We start from the raw sequence: 15,459 nt of genomic DNA on the forward strand, positions 1-15,459 counted from the left end.
CCTCACTCCATTCACTTCTGCACTGCTAATAAACTCTGCATTATTTCCCCCATATTTAGCTTTAATGTGAGTTTTAAGGTCAAATCCTTCAGAGACAACAGAAACAGCATTTGCACACAGGGCACCAATGCTGGGCTCTGTGTGGCTTGCCTGTGAGTTTACAACAACAGGGTTAGCATTGGCCGTGGCATTTGGGGTTGCTGGTTTTGGGCTGCCCTTCAGTGTCGGGCAGTCTGGTCTCATGTGGCCCAGCATACCACAGCGGTAGCATGTAACCTGCTGGGGATGTGAGTTCCTACCCTCCGGGCCCCCTTGAACTCCTTTAGAAGAGTCAGGTTTATTTTTAAATCCTTCCCTCCTCTTGAACTGGGGAGAATGGTGATCAGTTTTCCCCGGGGTTTTACACCCTTCTCGAGCCCTGTTTTGGGTATGGGCATCCGCAATCTCTGCCGCCCGTAGGACTGATTCAGGGTCCCTGTCACACACAGCTGCTCTCACATTGTCAGGCACAATGTCTAAGAACTGTTCCAAAGTTATTAAATCCAGCAGTTTTTCAAAACTCCCATGAACCTTGGCTCCCATAACCCACTTTTTAACAAAACCCATCAGCTTATGAGCACATTCTACAAAAGTACAATCCTTAGGCATTTTAAATTCTCTAAACTTAACTCTGTAAGATTCAGGAGTAACCTTGAATCGCCTTAACACAGAATCCTTAAACCGCTCATAATTTAATGCTTCTTGTTCCCCCAAGTCATTAAACACCTCCCTGGCTTTTCCAGTCAGTCTGGTTAGCAGGACAGGCATTCGCTGACCCTCAGGGATCTGGTACAGATTGCAGAGGCGTTCAAAGGTAGACAAAAACTCCTCTATATCCTCAGTATCATTGTAAATGGGACACATCCTTTCCCAGTTTTTCTCATGGTGGGGGGGAAGTGGAGTACCAGGTGGGGATGACTTTTTCCGCTCTTCCATTACTTGGAGCTGAAGTCTGGCCGTCTCCTGTTCCATCTTGTGAGTCTCCTGCTCCATCCTGTGAGTCTCCTGTTCCGCAGCGAGCAGCTCTAGACGCCCCTTACGAGCTCTCTCTTCTAACTCTGCTATTTTGTGCTTCTCCAGCAATCGAAGATCTGCTAGCTTCTGTTCATGCTCAAATTGCAGTTTACTTGTCACCCTTTGCATCCTAATTTTTTCTGCATCTTCTGCAGCCTCAGGTAAGGGCTGTGCTCTTGCCCCCTGATCACTGGCTATTAGCAGATTTCTCAATTCTTCCTTTGTAGCTTTCTTTCTAAAGCTTATCCTCTTTTCTGAACACAAATTTTCCAGGGCTTTTTTGCCAAGTCCCTCATATGCTCTTTGCTCAGCCATTGCAGCAGCTCTTTAACCAACAAAACTCTCAATCCCAAAATTCAAATTTGGATAGCGTGGGGTTCTGACCCAAAGCTTAATTGACCTGGTTCTGTGGATCCAAGCACGACTACGCCACTGTGACAATGCGGTTCTGGCGGAACCCAACTGAGAGTGCCAACTCAGGACAAATTGCTCAAATAGGGCAGTTACAGCCCAAGGCTGGGGTTTTTTCCACCTCTAAGGCAAACCAAACCAGCCAGACTAAGAGGACTTCAGTCTCACCCCACTGGCTAACTGCAAGTCTCACAAGCAATCTCCTTAGATACTCCAGTTTCCCAGTATTACCACCAGTACCACTCGTTATGGGGCCAAATGGTTATGACAACCAATACCCCAGTAAAAGAAAAAGGTTCTCCTGATCCCAAAGGACCAAGCCCCAGACCCAGGTCAATATACAAATCAGATCTTACCCACAAATCACGCTGTTGCCAATCCTTTAGAATCTAAAATCTAAAGGTTTATTCATAAAAGGAAAAAGATAGAGATGAGAGTTAGAATTGGTTAAATGGAATCAATTACATACAGTAATGGCAAAGTTCTTGGTTCAGGCTTGCAGCAGCGATGGAATAAACTGCAGGTTCAAATCAAGTCTCTGGAATACATCCCCCGCTGGGATGGGTCCTCAGTCCTTTGTTCAAAGCTTCAGCTTGTAGCAAAGTTCCTCCAGAGGTAAGAAGCAGGATTGAAGACAAGATGGAGATCAGGCATCAGCCTTATATAGTCTTTTCCAGGTGTAAGAACACCTCTTTGTTCTTAAATTACAGCAACATGGAGTCTGGAGTCACATGGGCCAGTCCCTGCATACTTTGCTGAGGTACAAGGCGTATCTGCCTTCTCTCAATGGGTCCATTGTATAGCTGATGGTCCTTAATGGGCCATCAAGCAGGCTAGGCAGAGCTAATCTCAGCTTGTCTGGGATGTCACCCAGAAGTATAGCATAAGTTTGCCATACAGACAGTATAGAGCCAATATTCATAACTTCGACTACAAAACTGATACACACATATAGACAGCATAATCATAACCAGTAAACCATAACCTTGTCCTAGACATCCCATTTGACCCCCTTTATACAAGATTTGGGTGCCACTACAGGACTTTGGTTGCAACAATGATCTATATGGTCCCAGTTTATGTCAATAACGTCACAGCTATATCTACTGGATCACCCTGGTCACATGCTTGTTGACACCTTCAAAGGATTCTAACAGATTGGTGAGGCATGCTTGCCATTTACAAAAGCAGTGTTGAATCTTCCCCAACACACCATGTTTACCTATGTATCTAATTTTGTTCTTTACTATAGTTTTAAACAATTTGTCTGGTACTGAAGTTAGGCTTAATGGCCTGTAATTGCCAGGATCACCTCTGGAGCCTTTTACATTACATTAACTATCTTCCAGTCATTTGATACAGAGGCTGATTTAAGCAATAGATTACATAGCACAGTTAGAAGTTCTGCAGTTTCCTATTTGATTTCTGTCAGAACTCTTGGGTGAGTACCATCTGATCCTGGGGATTTATTACTATTTAATGTATCAATTTGTTCAGAAACCTCCTCTAATGACACCTCAATCTGAGACAGTTCCTCAGATTTGTCACCTACAAAGAATGGCACAGGTGTCAGAATCTACCCCTTATTGTCTGCAGTGAAGAGGGATGCAAATTATTTGTGTAGCTTCTTCGCAACAGCCTTGTCTTTCTTGAGTGCTCCTTAAGCACTTCAATCATCCAGTGGCCCTGCTGACTTTTTGGGAGGCTTCCAGCTTCTGATGTACCAAAACATTTTTTGCTGTTAATTTTTGTGTTCTTGGCTAGTTGCAAATTCTGTCTTGGCCTGCCTTATTATACTTTACTTGCCAGAGTTTATGCTCCTTTCTGTTTTCCTCAGTAGGATTGATTTCCAATTTTTAAAGGATGCTTTTTGCCTCCAATTGCCTCTTTAATTCTGCTGTTTAGTCATGGTGGTATTTTTTTGGTCATCTTACTGTCTTTTTTAAATTGGGATATACATTTAGTTTGAACTTCTATTATGGTATTTTTAAATAGTCTCCATGCAGTTTGCAGGCATTTCATCCTTGTGACAGTTCTTTTTAATTTCCGTTTAACTAGCGTCCTCATTTTTGTGTAGTTCCCCTTTTTGAAGTTAGATGCTACTGTGGTGGGTTTATTTGGCACTTTTCCTCCTACAAGGATGTTAAATTTAATTACATTATGTGCTATTACTGAGTGGTTCAGCTATATTCACCTCTTGGACCAGATCCTGTGCTCCATTTAGGACTAAATCAAGAATTCTCTCCCTTTGTGCGTTCTAAGACATGCTGCTCCAAGAAGCAGTCATTAATGGTGTCTAGAAATTTTCTCTCTGCATTCCTTCCTGAGGTGACATATACCCTGTAAATATGAGGATAGTTGAAATCCTCCATCATTATTGCATTTTTCTGCCTTTGTAACCTCTTTAATCTCCCTGAGCATTTCACAATCACCATCACTAATGAGGTAGTTGGTAATATATTCCTACTGCTATACTCCTATTGTTTTCTACCCATAGAGATTCTGTGGTACAGTATAAGTCATTTAAGATATTTACTCTATTTGACTCTGTGCTTTCTTTCACATATAGTGCCACTTCCTTACCAGCATGACCTACTTTATCATTCCTGTGTATTTTGTACCCTGATATTACTGTGTCCTATTGACTATCCTCTTTCTGCCAAGTTTCCATGGTGCCTGTTATAGCCATATCCTCATTTAATACCAGGCACTCTAGTTCACCCTTCATTTGTTTGTCAATATTTAGTTGCTTGTCTTCACGTGTTTATTTTTACCTGGGACTCTTTTACATTTCACCATTCCTTACTAGTGCCTCCTTGTACTTTACCAACTACTTTCTTGTCCTCTTTACTAGGATATAGAGTTCTTTCTTCAATAAATTTGTCCCTAAGGGATGTCTCTGCCCAAACCATGTGTTTCTTCAGACCTGTCAGCTTTCCCCCAGGTCTTAGTCACAACATGAGTTTTCTTGCAGCTTAAAAAGATAAATGGTTTTTTCTTCTGTAGATAATCTCATTCTTTTTATAATACGCAACTGTCCACTGTAATGTTTTGATCTTCTACAGTATGTATTTTATAGTGCTTAGCATGATGGAGCGATTGTCCTAACTGAGACCTCTGCACACTACTGTAATACAGCTATTAAGTAACAGTAATCATTTAAAAAACTTTTATCTCTAGAAGATTTTAATAGTTTGTTCCTGTCCTAGAGACTTGTAGACCTTTAAAAAACTGCCAACGGCCATTTTATAATGAGAAAGCAACAAATGCATGTAGATGAACATTTAATCCACAGTCAGACCCTTCAATTCTTCAGATCCAAAAAGTGAGAACTTACTCCCACGTAATATACATTTCAGACAGTGGATATGTAATGAGACACTCAAATATATTCCTATTCAATTTACCTCCATCAGGCAATATTCCCATTCAAGGATGGTATATGAAAATGTTTTATAATACATGCTGCCTGAATCAAAAAATGTATTGTGGTTTCCATGTCTAGCGTAGTGGCTTGGATGAACCAATACCTGATCATAAAAGAGCATTTGGATTAATTTATGGTTCCTTAAATACCAACATTTAAACTACTGTTAAGCTGTACAAGACTGATGTACTGTATTCAGAAAGCATGTTCATTATGTTTCAAACATAGAGACAAATTCTGTGTTCCATTACATCAGTGTAAATCCAGAGTAACTACTGTTGTGAATTAAACTACTTTCAGAGAAGAATTTGATTCATAGAGTTGATCCAGATTAATTAATTCATCCTTCCTAGAAGGAAGAAGCTATGAAGTAAGAAAGAGCTGCATTTGTTCATTGTAAATACATGATAAAATGCGGGCTCACCTATAACTCTGTAAAGGATTAATTTCCTTTAAAAATATGCTATTGAGTTGTAAATAAAGATTATAGTTGTAAAGATGAAATTAAGTCCTGAAATGTTCAAAAATGTAAAAGGAATTACCAGAAGACTGTTGTGATGCAGTGGACTTCTTTATGCGTCATCGTCTTATCTTTAAAACTTCCCTTGAATTAAAGAACATGTCATAGTGTTTAATGGTAATGTCCAGACTGCACAGACAAACCTTCTCACGTAACTTTACCAGGGAGTCTTACATAACCTCTTTACTTGCATTTAACTACTGACAGTGGCATCCCTGACAGAATGCTGTATTTCTTCATAAGAATCTGTCCCAAGGTAAAAAAAATGAGCCAGAAGTCTCTTCCTTCCCATTAATCTTGAGGGCTGGCAACCTCAAAGGTTTTAAGCAAGCTTATATTATTAAACTGTTTGGGTCAGATGACTGCCTAAAGTGAAAAAGATTATAAAAGTCTGGACATCTAATAGCACCAGGACACTATTAGGTGAACATCTGCGGATAGCTGCTATAGGTATATGGGGCAACACCTACAATCCTTTCTCGAGTCCAGATCCTCCTGACTGGTTGAGCTGTGATTGGCACACAGCCAGGGAGAGGGGCAAATGCAGCCTCATTCTTGACCTGATGCCAGCAGATACCAGCCTGGTCCCTGACACAAGGTAGAGCAGTTTTAGTGCTTCTCTGTGTTATGATGGCTGTTCTGACAAGGCTGTTCTGGAAAATGGGCACTCTGGCCATGCTCTCTCTTCCCTGGTCACCATCCTCCATTTGGGTTCAGCAGAATGGGTAGCATAAAAACTGCTACAGAGGCGCTATGCCACTGTAGGATTCTCTTACACCAGGGGAGTCTTCCACTGGGCAGTTAAGTAGGGCTTAAATCATCTGCTTTGCACCTCCAGAGTCATGAGATCTGATTAATTTCCTTCCATCATTGCTGTGTCTCCTTAACCAAATCTTAATCAAAGCCTGATCTTCCTTTCATTGAAATTATAGGGAGTTTTGCCATTGATTTTAGTGGGGACAGAATCCATTAGTGGTCTTGGGAAAACTAAAGAAGTTTTGCTGGAAATATTCAGATTTAAGCTAAGGACAATTTCTGTCAACATTTTTCTTTATTATTTCCACTTATTAAGTGTCAGGGAAAGGAAATAATTGATTGTCAAGCTATGGAACTGTTCTACCCTATGCTGATGTACTGAATGTTTTACTGGGAGGTATCAAGTTCCACTTTTTTTTGTAAATTTATTATTGTAATTTATATTGGTATTTACTTGTATATGTTTCCTGTAGTTGTGTGATTTATATGGGTCACTATTTTATACAGTACTTTGCAGGTAGGAGATAGAGTGAATTGTTTTGGAAAAATTCTGGTTGCTAGATCTCGGAGGTCATTTCTGTACAATCAGTGGCTTATCTTTTTGTGGAATCTTAAGATAAATCTTTGTGTGATGTCTGTTAATTTCTTTCATGTTTTTCAATTTTGTGTGATACCTTCTGTACCTCACCTGGTTCAAAAATAGAAAAAAATGCCATGCAGCACCAGCAAAAGTGAAGCTGTATTTTGGTTGTGGTTGTCCTCCATTTTAGCCTTGTTTCCTTTTGACCCTTATGAAGAACACCTTTTAAGACTCCCCCTCCCTGCAACTATCTTAGGCCTGGTCTACACTTAAAATTTAGGTTGACAGAGCTACGGCACTCTGGAGTGTCGAAGTCCACAACCCTGAGCGCCATCGCTGTGCTGACTTAACCCTGTGTATATGCAGTTAGATCAACGGAAGAATTCTTCCTTCAACCTAGTTCTGTTGCTTGGGGAGGTGGAGTTCCTACAGCAACAGATTAATCCCTTCCATCTCTGTAGCCTGCGTCAACATTACAGGGTTACAGGAGAATAGCTACAGCGCCATAACTATGCCTCCATAGCGCACACAGTGTAGACGTGACCTAGGCATCTCTAGTGTATCCATTAGTATCTCTGCACCAATTGATTCATATATCAACCCGATTTCATTTTCCCAGTCACTCTTTCAGTTTGACATTCCCTCTTGCTGATACTTAATATCTCTGGGGGTTCTCCTCCTCCTTGATATGTAAACTCCAATTTGATCCTGATCAGTGGATTCCAGGTATCACCATCTTTAGTATCCCCATCTTTCCATTTTCATTTCTGGTGAAGTATAAACTCTAACCAAACTGGTCTCCCCACTGATTGCCTTTGTTTTCATAAAACAAAGAATGTATCAAGGACATTTTGCTTCACTGCATTTTTGTACTAGTAAATACCTAGATCATTGAAGTTGCTCGAGAATACTGAGTAATTTGATCTAGCCATCTGTTCCATTTCCTTTAGAATGATTCATCCTTATATTTCCCTTTCAGTTGTCTGTTCATAACAGATTCTGAATGTAAAATATCGTCTACTTTCTCTCTAGCTTTTAACCTCAATAGTTCATTCATATTAGCACCCTCTAGAACCCTCTAGGTATGTGTTTATATATAAAATAACACCCCTCCCATTTCATCTCCTTTTTCTATTTTCTGTATGTATCTTCTCTATTAAAATTTCACTTGTGTACTTTGTCCCACCAACCTTCATTAACTGTTGCAAGACCATACTTTTCCTGCAGCATTATTCATTTAAATTTCAGACTGTTTTGTTATCCAAGCTTCTCCAGCCCCTGTTTTTTAACTCGCTGTTATATTTCCTTCTCTAACTTGTTTAAGAGAGATAGAAGACAAAAGAAGATTTAAACACAAATATCAATTTCATCAGCCTTTTCAAAAAGAAAGATGTTGACTTTTTAAGTATTAACGTAGTACTGTTTATGTTCTGCCTAATCTACCATCTAGGCATTTGTATCTAGTTCATTATCTAACATCAGAGATATAGTCTAATAATTATTAAAGTATCATTTCCAAAAGCCCAATTCCACAGTTAAACATGGATTGTAGCCTTGTATTATTGTTTGTTTAAATCCAACAGAGTACTCAGTGTTTTCCAAACATAGGTATAATCTCATCCCAAGGAGCATTTAGTGCCTGCCCTAACTCGAGAAAAGTGTACTGTGGGCGGGAAAGTGTGGAGAGGTAGAGGTCATGCAGATGGTACAAAGGGGCAGGCCAACATGCATTGACCAGTACAACTGCAGATCACAGCATGCACAGAGGAGGCTGGGGCCTGACCCTTTCAGTTAGAGGTATGGTACATTTTCAGCATCGTAGATGTCAAGAAAACACTAAATCCACATGTTGGTCCAATAAAAGATATTATCTCACCCACCTTGTCTCTCTAGAGCCACAAAGGTATTTTGGCACTTAACTGCCACCTTAGGTGCCTCAGTTCAAAATTTAGATCCTTGAACTAGGGCTGTCAAGCGATTAAAAACAAAAAATTAATTGTGATTAATTGTGCAGTTAAAAAAATTAACTGCGTGATTAAATGCACGATTACAAAAATTAATTGCACGATTATTCACACTTAAATAATAGAATACAATTTATTTAAATATTTTGGATGTTTTCTACATTTTCAAATATATTGATTTCAATTACAACACAGAATACAAAGTGTACAGTGCTCACTTTATTTTTTATTACAAATATTTGCACTGTAGAAAACAAAAGAAATAGTATTTTTCAATTCACCTAGTACAAGTGCTGTAGTGCAATCTCTTTATCATTAAAGTTGAACTTACAAATGTAGAATTATGTAAAAAAAAAACTGCATTAAAAAAGAAAACAATGTAAAACTTTAGAGCTTACAAGTCCACTCAGTCCTACTTCTTGTTCAGCCAATTGCTAAGACAAACAAGTTTGTTTGCATTTACAGGAGACACTGCTGCATGCTTCTTATTTACAATGTCACCTGAAAGTGAGAACAGGCATTCGCATGGCACTTTTGTAGCCGGCATTGCAAGGTATTTAATTACCAGATATGATAAACATTCGTATGCCCCTTCATGCTTCAGCCACCATTCCAGAGGACATGCTTCCATGCTGATGATGCTTGTTAAAAACAGAATGCGTTAATTAAATTTGTGACTGAATTCCTGGGGGACAATTGTATGTCTCCTGTTCTGTTTTACCTGCATTCTGCTATATATTTCATGTTATAGCAGTCTCATATGATGACCCAGTACATGTTTGTTTTAAGAACACTTTCACTGTAGATTTGACAAAACGCAAAGAAGGTACCAATGTGAGATTTCTAAGGAAAGATACAGCACTCGACCCAAGGTTTAAGAATCTGAAGTGCCTTCCAAAATCTGAGAGGGACAAGGTGTGGAGCATTGTTTCAGAAGTCTTAAAAGAGCAACACTCGGATGCAGAACCTACAGAACCCGAACCACCAAAAAAGAAAATCAACCTTCTGCTAGTGGCATCTGACTCAGATTATGAAAATGAACGTGAGTCGGTTCGCTCTGCTTTGGATCGTTATCAAGCAGAACCTGTCATCAGCATGGACGCATGTCCTCTGGAATGGTGGTTGAAGCATGAAGGGACATATGAATCTTCAAACTTACACTGGTCTCAATTGTCCATGATCTGAAGCTTCCCTAAAGCATGCCTACTGGATTGGGTCCTGCATGAAACACCTCAATGATGACAGCAACTGTGGGGCTGCCCTTATACCAAGTAGACCAGTGGTTAGAGCATTCATCCGGGACATGGGAGACCCATGTTCACGTCCCTACTCTGCCTGATTCAGAGCAGCGACTTGAACCCAGATCTCCCGTTCCCAGGTGAATGCCCTAATCACCAGGCTATGGGCTATTCTGGGATGGATCTTGCTCTCTTTTCTACTGAAGCTGTTCCACTTTGTATGAAACACTGAAGTATTTACTGGAGCCAGGGCTGGCTCCAGCTTTTGCGGCAGGAAAAAAGAAAAAGGAAAAAAAGCCGCGATCGGCGGCATTTCGGCAGCAGCTCTACCACGTCACTTCATTCTTCGGCGGCAATTCAGCGGCCAGTCCTTCCCTCCGAGAGGGACTGAGGGAACCGCCGTTGAATTGCTGCCGAAGAGCTGGACGTGCCTCCCCTTTCCGTTGGCCGCCCCAAGCACCTGCTTCCTGCGCTGGTGCCTGGAGCCGGCCCTGACTGGAGCAAAGAGACTGCGAGAATCTATGGCCCAATAGTTAGGTCACTTACCTGAGACACCCACATTACAGTCCCTGTTCCACTGAATATTTAAGTATTTTATGCAAAGCGGAACATCTCTGAGTGCACTTACATGACATAGGGTTTTGCCTCAAATATAGAATTATTTTTTAAATGGAGTCCCTTTATTTGAATTGGAAGTCTGGCAAATTTCTAGTGGTCAGCCTTTTAAAAATTTTATTAAAGCTAATGTTAAAAAAAAATATATAATACATAGGTTGAGAAAAGAGTATCTGTACATCTTGGTATAGTGCTTAGATTATCCACAAATACAAAGTTTGTTTTTAAAGTCATATGATACATAGAGTGCATAATCAGCAATAACCCAAATTTAGGTGAATAGATTTAACAATACAGTTTAAATATTAGAATCTGAATAATCGGGTACATCACTCATGATAAGTTGTACAGAGATTTGGTTGTGGAAAGCAAAATATAATGAGTGGAGATTGTCCCTCAGTAATTGAGAATTAGGTAGGTTGTCCATTTAGAAGATACAATCCACGAGGAAAGTATTTCAGTTACTATTGTTCTGATGTCAGGAAGAAGTAGCTTCCCTTGGTGGAGAATCCCAGAAGAGCTTTTTTTCAGGAGAGTTTCTCTGAAGAATTGGCCATAGAAACACTGTATTTGAGGACTGGGAACAGATAAGGGTTGGTTCAATAATTTCTGATCTCAACTGAATGTGACTTACTGTATTATACAGTCTGTTAGCGGCAGTTCTCCTGAGCAATCTGGTTAGCGTGTCACTCTCCCATGAAGCATCCAGTCAGGTAAAAATGGACTTGTACTGAGCCAAATTGTTTGTTTGGTTATGGCCCAGTTTCAGCAAAATCCCTTTCAGAGTTCTGTGGATGCTACTCTGTTACTGCTGTTTTAAATGAACCAAAAGATGCTGTCAGTTTCCCAGCTGACTAGAGCTGGATTGGCCACACTTATTTTTCTTCCTAATATTTTCCCCTCTAAGAAAGCAGCTTTAGCTGTGGGAAAACATTCCCTTCCCACATTGTTACTCTTATAATTGGTGTGTTGGTCAGTTACATCTGTGTGTTGAGAGCTCAGTTAAAACAAAAAACTGCAGACCAGTTCAGTGATTTCTGTTTTCTTTAGCAATAAGCAAAGCTTAGAGCGTTATGCTTGGATTCTTCTCCCCCCCCCCCCCCCCCCACTACTAATCAATCATGTTGTTCTCCAGAAATCTTCCCTATGTCAAATTGCCAAGTCAGCTCTAATTAGCTTCAGTCAAACTCATGTATGTAGTTTTAGCCATTTCTGGCAGATTATCTTTTTTATGCACACGCAAAACATCAGAAAATTGGAATGGTTTCTGTCAACCTTTCACATTCCTTGCCAATACATCCTTTGGATAAAAGAAATTCACAGTGGAAAGATTTGTTCATTCCAACTGTTGTCTGGACAAAAGATTTTTAGTTCATTTACCATTGATCATGCTGCATGGCTTGATATTTTTTTCAGATTTTTACAAATCTCTGGAGTTTCTATATACTTCTTAAATTAAGATTGGGATTTAGAATCTTTATCTACAGAAAAAATACTCCATAGTTTGGTCAAAAGTTAATTCTTCAGACTTTCAGTATAACATTGTTGAAACTTGTTTATCTGAAGCCTGAATGAATTGCAAGTACAATGACAGGAAATGAAGACAATTACAGAATATGTTGTCTTCCTCTCTGGTTTGCCCTTTTTGAAGCATTGTATTTGTGTAGTCATTTCTTTAGAGAGACTTCAGTTGTCATAGATGAAAACTGATAATATATGAAGGAAAACATATGTATACTGCTTTCTGAGACAGTAGTGAGATATCAGACCATTATCTGTATGCGCTTGTTTTCTATAAATATCAAAATTCAGTAATTCTCTCTCCAGTTCAGTAAAATTAAAATGTAGGGAGAATATCCTGTCCCCGTATACTCTACAACAGTGTTTCCCAACCCATTGGGTTGTACCCAAAATTGGGATGCCAGATTGTTTGAAAGGGTCATGTGGTGGCTCCTGTCCCATGGGTTTGCTTGGCTCACCTCTCTGTTCCAGGCACTGCAGCCTCTGGGGTCCCAGCGCCACTCATGATTGGCCCAGCCGACAGGATGACGGGAGTCTGGGTAGGTCCAATTTGAGTGAATGGCATTGCAACCCCATGAGCCAGGTCACAACTCCACTCTCACAAATTTGTTCAGGTCACGGGTGTGGGGGCCAAGCCTGAGCGGTGCTGCAACCCCAGAGGTTGCAACACCCAGCGTGGAGAGTAGGGTTACCATCTTTGATATGCAAAAAAATTGCACCTCCTCCCCTCAAGGCAAGCCCGCCACAACCCCAACCACAAGACACTTATAATATCTAGAGAGAGAACACATATAGATAAGACCGATAACATCATTTTCTTACTTAAACTTTGAAGTGGGAACACTGCAGCATCTTTAGCTGGACACAGAAACTTTTAACATTAGATATCCCAGTGTATTGTGATAATAATGCAAATCTTTAAACCCACATAAAAAAAATACCCAGCAGTTTAAATTATTTTTCTGGCAACTGGTAAATCCATAAAAAAAACCAAAAACCAGCCAGGCTGGTCAAATACCAGCCAGGTGATAACCCTAGTGGAGAGCCAAGCTCAGCTATCTTCACAGGAACTGTGGGAACTGACACTATGGGGTCAGGGCCGTGCGGGACCCAACCCCCTCAGAGGCAGAACCCGACTAAAACCATCCCAGGGCCTCCAGCCCCAGACTATTTACTGGGTCATGATAGGTCATAAACATTTACAAATGGGTTCTGAGCCCAAAAAGGTTGAGAAACACTGTTCTACAAGGCCTAAAAATTAGTTAAATCATCTCAGTTGTGCTGTGTAGGGGATGGGAGGTCATTATGCTAAACTCCCTACTGCCTATGTATGTAGGATTGCCAACTTTCTAATCACACAAAACCAAACACCCCTGCCCCGCCCCTTCTCCAAGGTCGGGTCCCGCTCATTCCATCCCCTCCCATCCTCACTCACTTTCACCTGGCTGGGGCAGGGGGTTGGGATGCGGGAAGGGGTATGGGCTCTGGGCTGGGGATGCATGCTCTGGGGTGGGGTTGGGGATGAGGGGTTTGGAGTGCAGGAGGGAACTCTGGGCTGGGGCTGAGGGGTTCAGCATATGGGAGGGGGCGTGGGCTCCAGCAGGGGGTGTGAGCTCTGGGGTGGGACTGGGGATCAGAGGTTTGGGGTGTGGGAGAGGACTCCGGGCTGGGGCAAGGGGTTGAGGTGTGGGAGGGTGAGAGTCCGGGTGGGGCTGGGGATGAGGGGTTTGGGATGTAGGAGGGGACTCTGGACTGGGCCAGGGGGTTGGTGTGTGGGGTGGTGAGGGCTCCGGCAGGGGATGAGGGCTCTGGGGTTGGGCCAGGAGGGGACTCTAGGCTGGGGCAGAGGGTTGGGGTGCAGGGGCGCAAGGGCTCTGGCTGAGAGTGCAAGCTCTGGGGTTCGGCTGGGGATGAGGGGTTTGGGGTGCAGGAGGGGACTCTGGGCTGGGGCAGGGGATTGGAGTGCAGTGGAGGGAGGTGCGGGATCCTGGTGGCACTTACCGCAGCTCTGAGGAAGCAGCCGCCAGGTTCCTGTGACCTCTAGGCTCTGTGCGCTTCCTTTGCGCCGGCAGGCAATGCCCCCCACGGCTCCCATTGGATGCAGTTCCTGGCCAATGGGAGCTGCGGAACCGGCACTGAAGCGGGGGCAGCGCTCAGTCCCTGGCCGCTCCAGTGCCTAGAGGCTGCAGAGACCTGGCGTCCGCTTACTGGAGCCATGTGAGCTAGGGCAGGTAGGGAGTCTGCTTTAGCCCCGGCCCCCTGCTGCACTGCCAACCGGACATTTAACGGCTCAGTCGGCAGTGCCAACCGGAGCTGCCAGGGTCCATTTTCAACCAGGCATTCCAGTTGAAAACCGGACACCTGGCAACCTTATATGTATAGTGCCTTTCTCTGAGTGAAATCTACCCCACAGAGAAGTCAGTGCAGGCCTCATTCGAAGGCTTAAGTGGTGCTTAGGCCTGGTGCTGGCTGTCTGCATAGTTCCCCCTCTATAGTAAGCTAGAGATGCTATGATTGGGCCAGTGGTGCAGAATGGTAAAACTTCCATCCCGGGAGGATGGAGTAGGCCATGGCAGCTTCCACACACCCAGAAACAACAAGATGGCTGCTCAGTGCTCAGGTGAGAGAGGAAGGTTTCCTGCATAAAGCCTGTGTACTATAACATTGCTTGTAGGACAGGAGTCTGGTCCTAGCTAGATGAGGGAAAGATATATCACAAAAAATACCAATTCATTATCCCAGTGGCTGAATCCAGCTCAGGGTTTAATATTTTGAAAATTACTTCAAAAATCCTAGAGCAAACATCATTCTGACTTAATCCTTTTATTCTGTCGTTTTTCAGAGTCATCGGATGGGTGTCTAAAAGCTTCTACACGTCGGGGGGAAATAGATGTTTATGTTAATCAAGTGAGAAAAGTGGATCTGAAAAGCCAGAAAGGTGAGCAAATTGCAACATTTTATGGCAACCTTTGTTATAAAGGAAAGTTTTATGAGATGGTAAAACTAACCACTCTCTATATTTAAATAATTACAGTAAAATAGTAATTCTTACCTAATTCATCATTAGCAAATGTATATTGGCTCTTAGCACAGTAAGTACTGCAGGAGACAATCTTATTTAAAAGAGACCCCACAAAATCATCTGGGGCTTTCATTTCAGTGGGAATCTTACACTTTCCACCTTTCTTCCCCACCAAACCAGTAGAATCCTGCAGAACTGACTAGGATTGTAATCCCCCTTTGCCTCATCAGTGCCGTTTACTCCATGCTGTTGGCAGGTGTGTGGAACTGATGAGGCTCATATTTCATTTCTCCATGCCCTTTTCCCATGAAAAGAATTACTGTGTGTGGAGACCATGAAATTAAAATGACAA

At 41.9% G+C, this 15,459-nt stretch overlaps 1 protein-coding gene across 2 annotated transcripts in view; it reads left to right on the forward strand.

The window, feature by feature from the left end:
• Positions 1-15,459, forward strand: part of FAM185A (family with sequence similarity 185 member A) — an 80,434-nt gene that overhangs the window by 48,493 nt on the left and 16,482 nt on the right. For both annotated transcript variants that reach the window (XM_008172463.4, XM_005305789.4), the window contains exon 6: positions 14,928-15,023. In XM_008172463.4, coding sequence (XP_008170685.1) covers positions 14,928-15,023 — 96 coding nt within the window. The remainder of the gene's footprint in view (positions 1-14,927; positions 15,024-15,459) is intronic.

The sequence above is a fragment of the Chrysemys picta genome, chromosome 1 (assembly GCF_011386835.1).
Source record: "Chrysemys picta bellii isolate R12L10 chromosome 1, ASM1138683v2, whole genome shotgun sequence".
NCBI classification, from domain to species: Eukaryota; Metazoa; Chordata; order Testudines; family Emydidae; genus Chrysemys; species Chrysemys picta.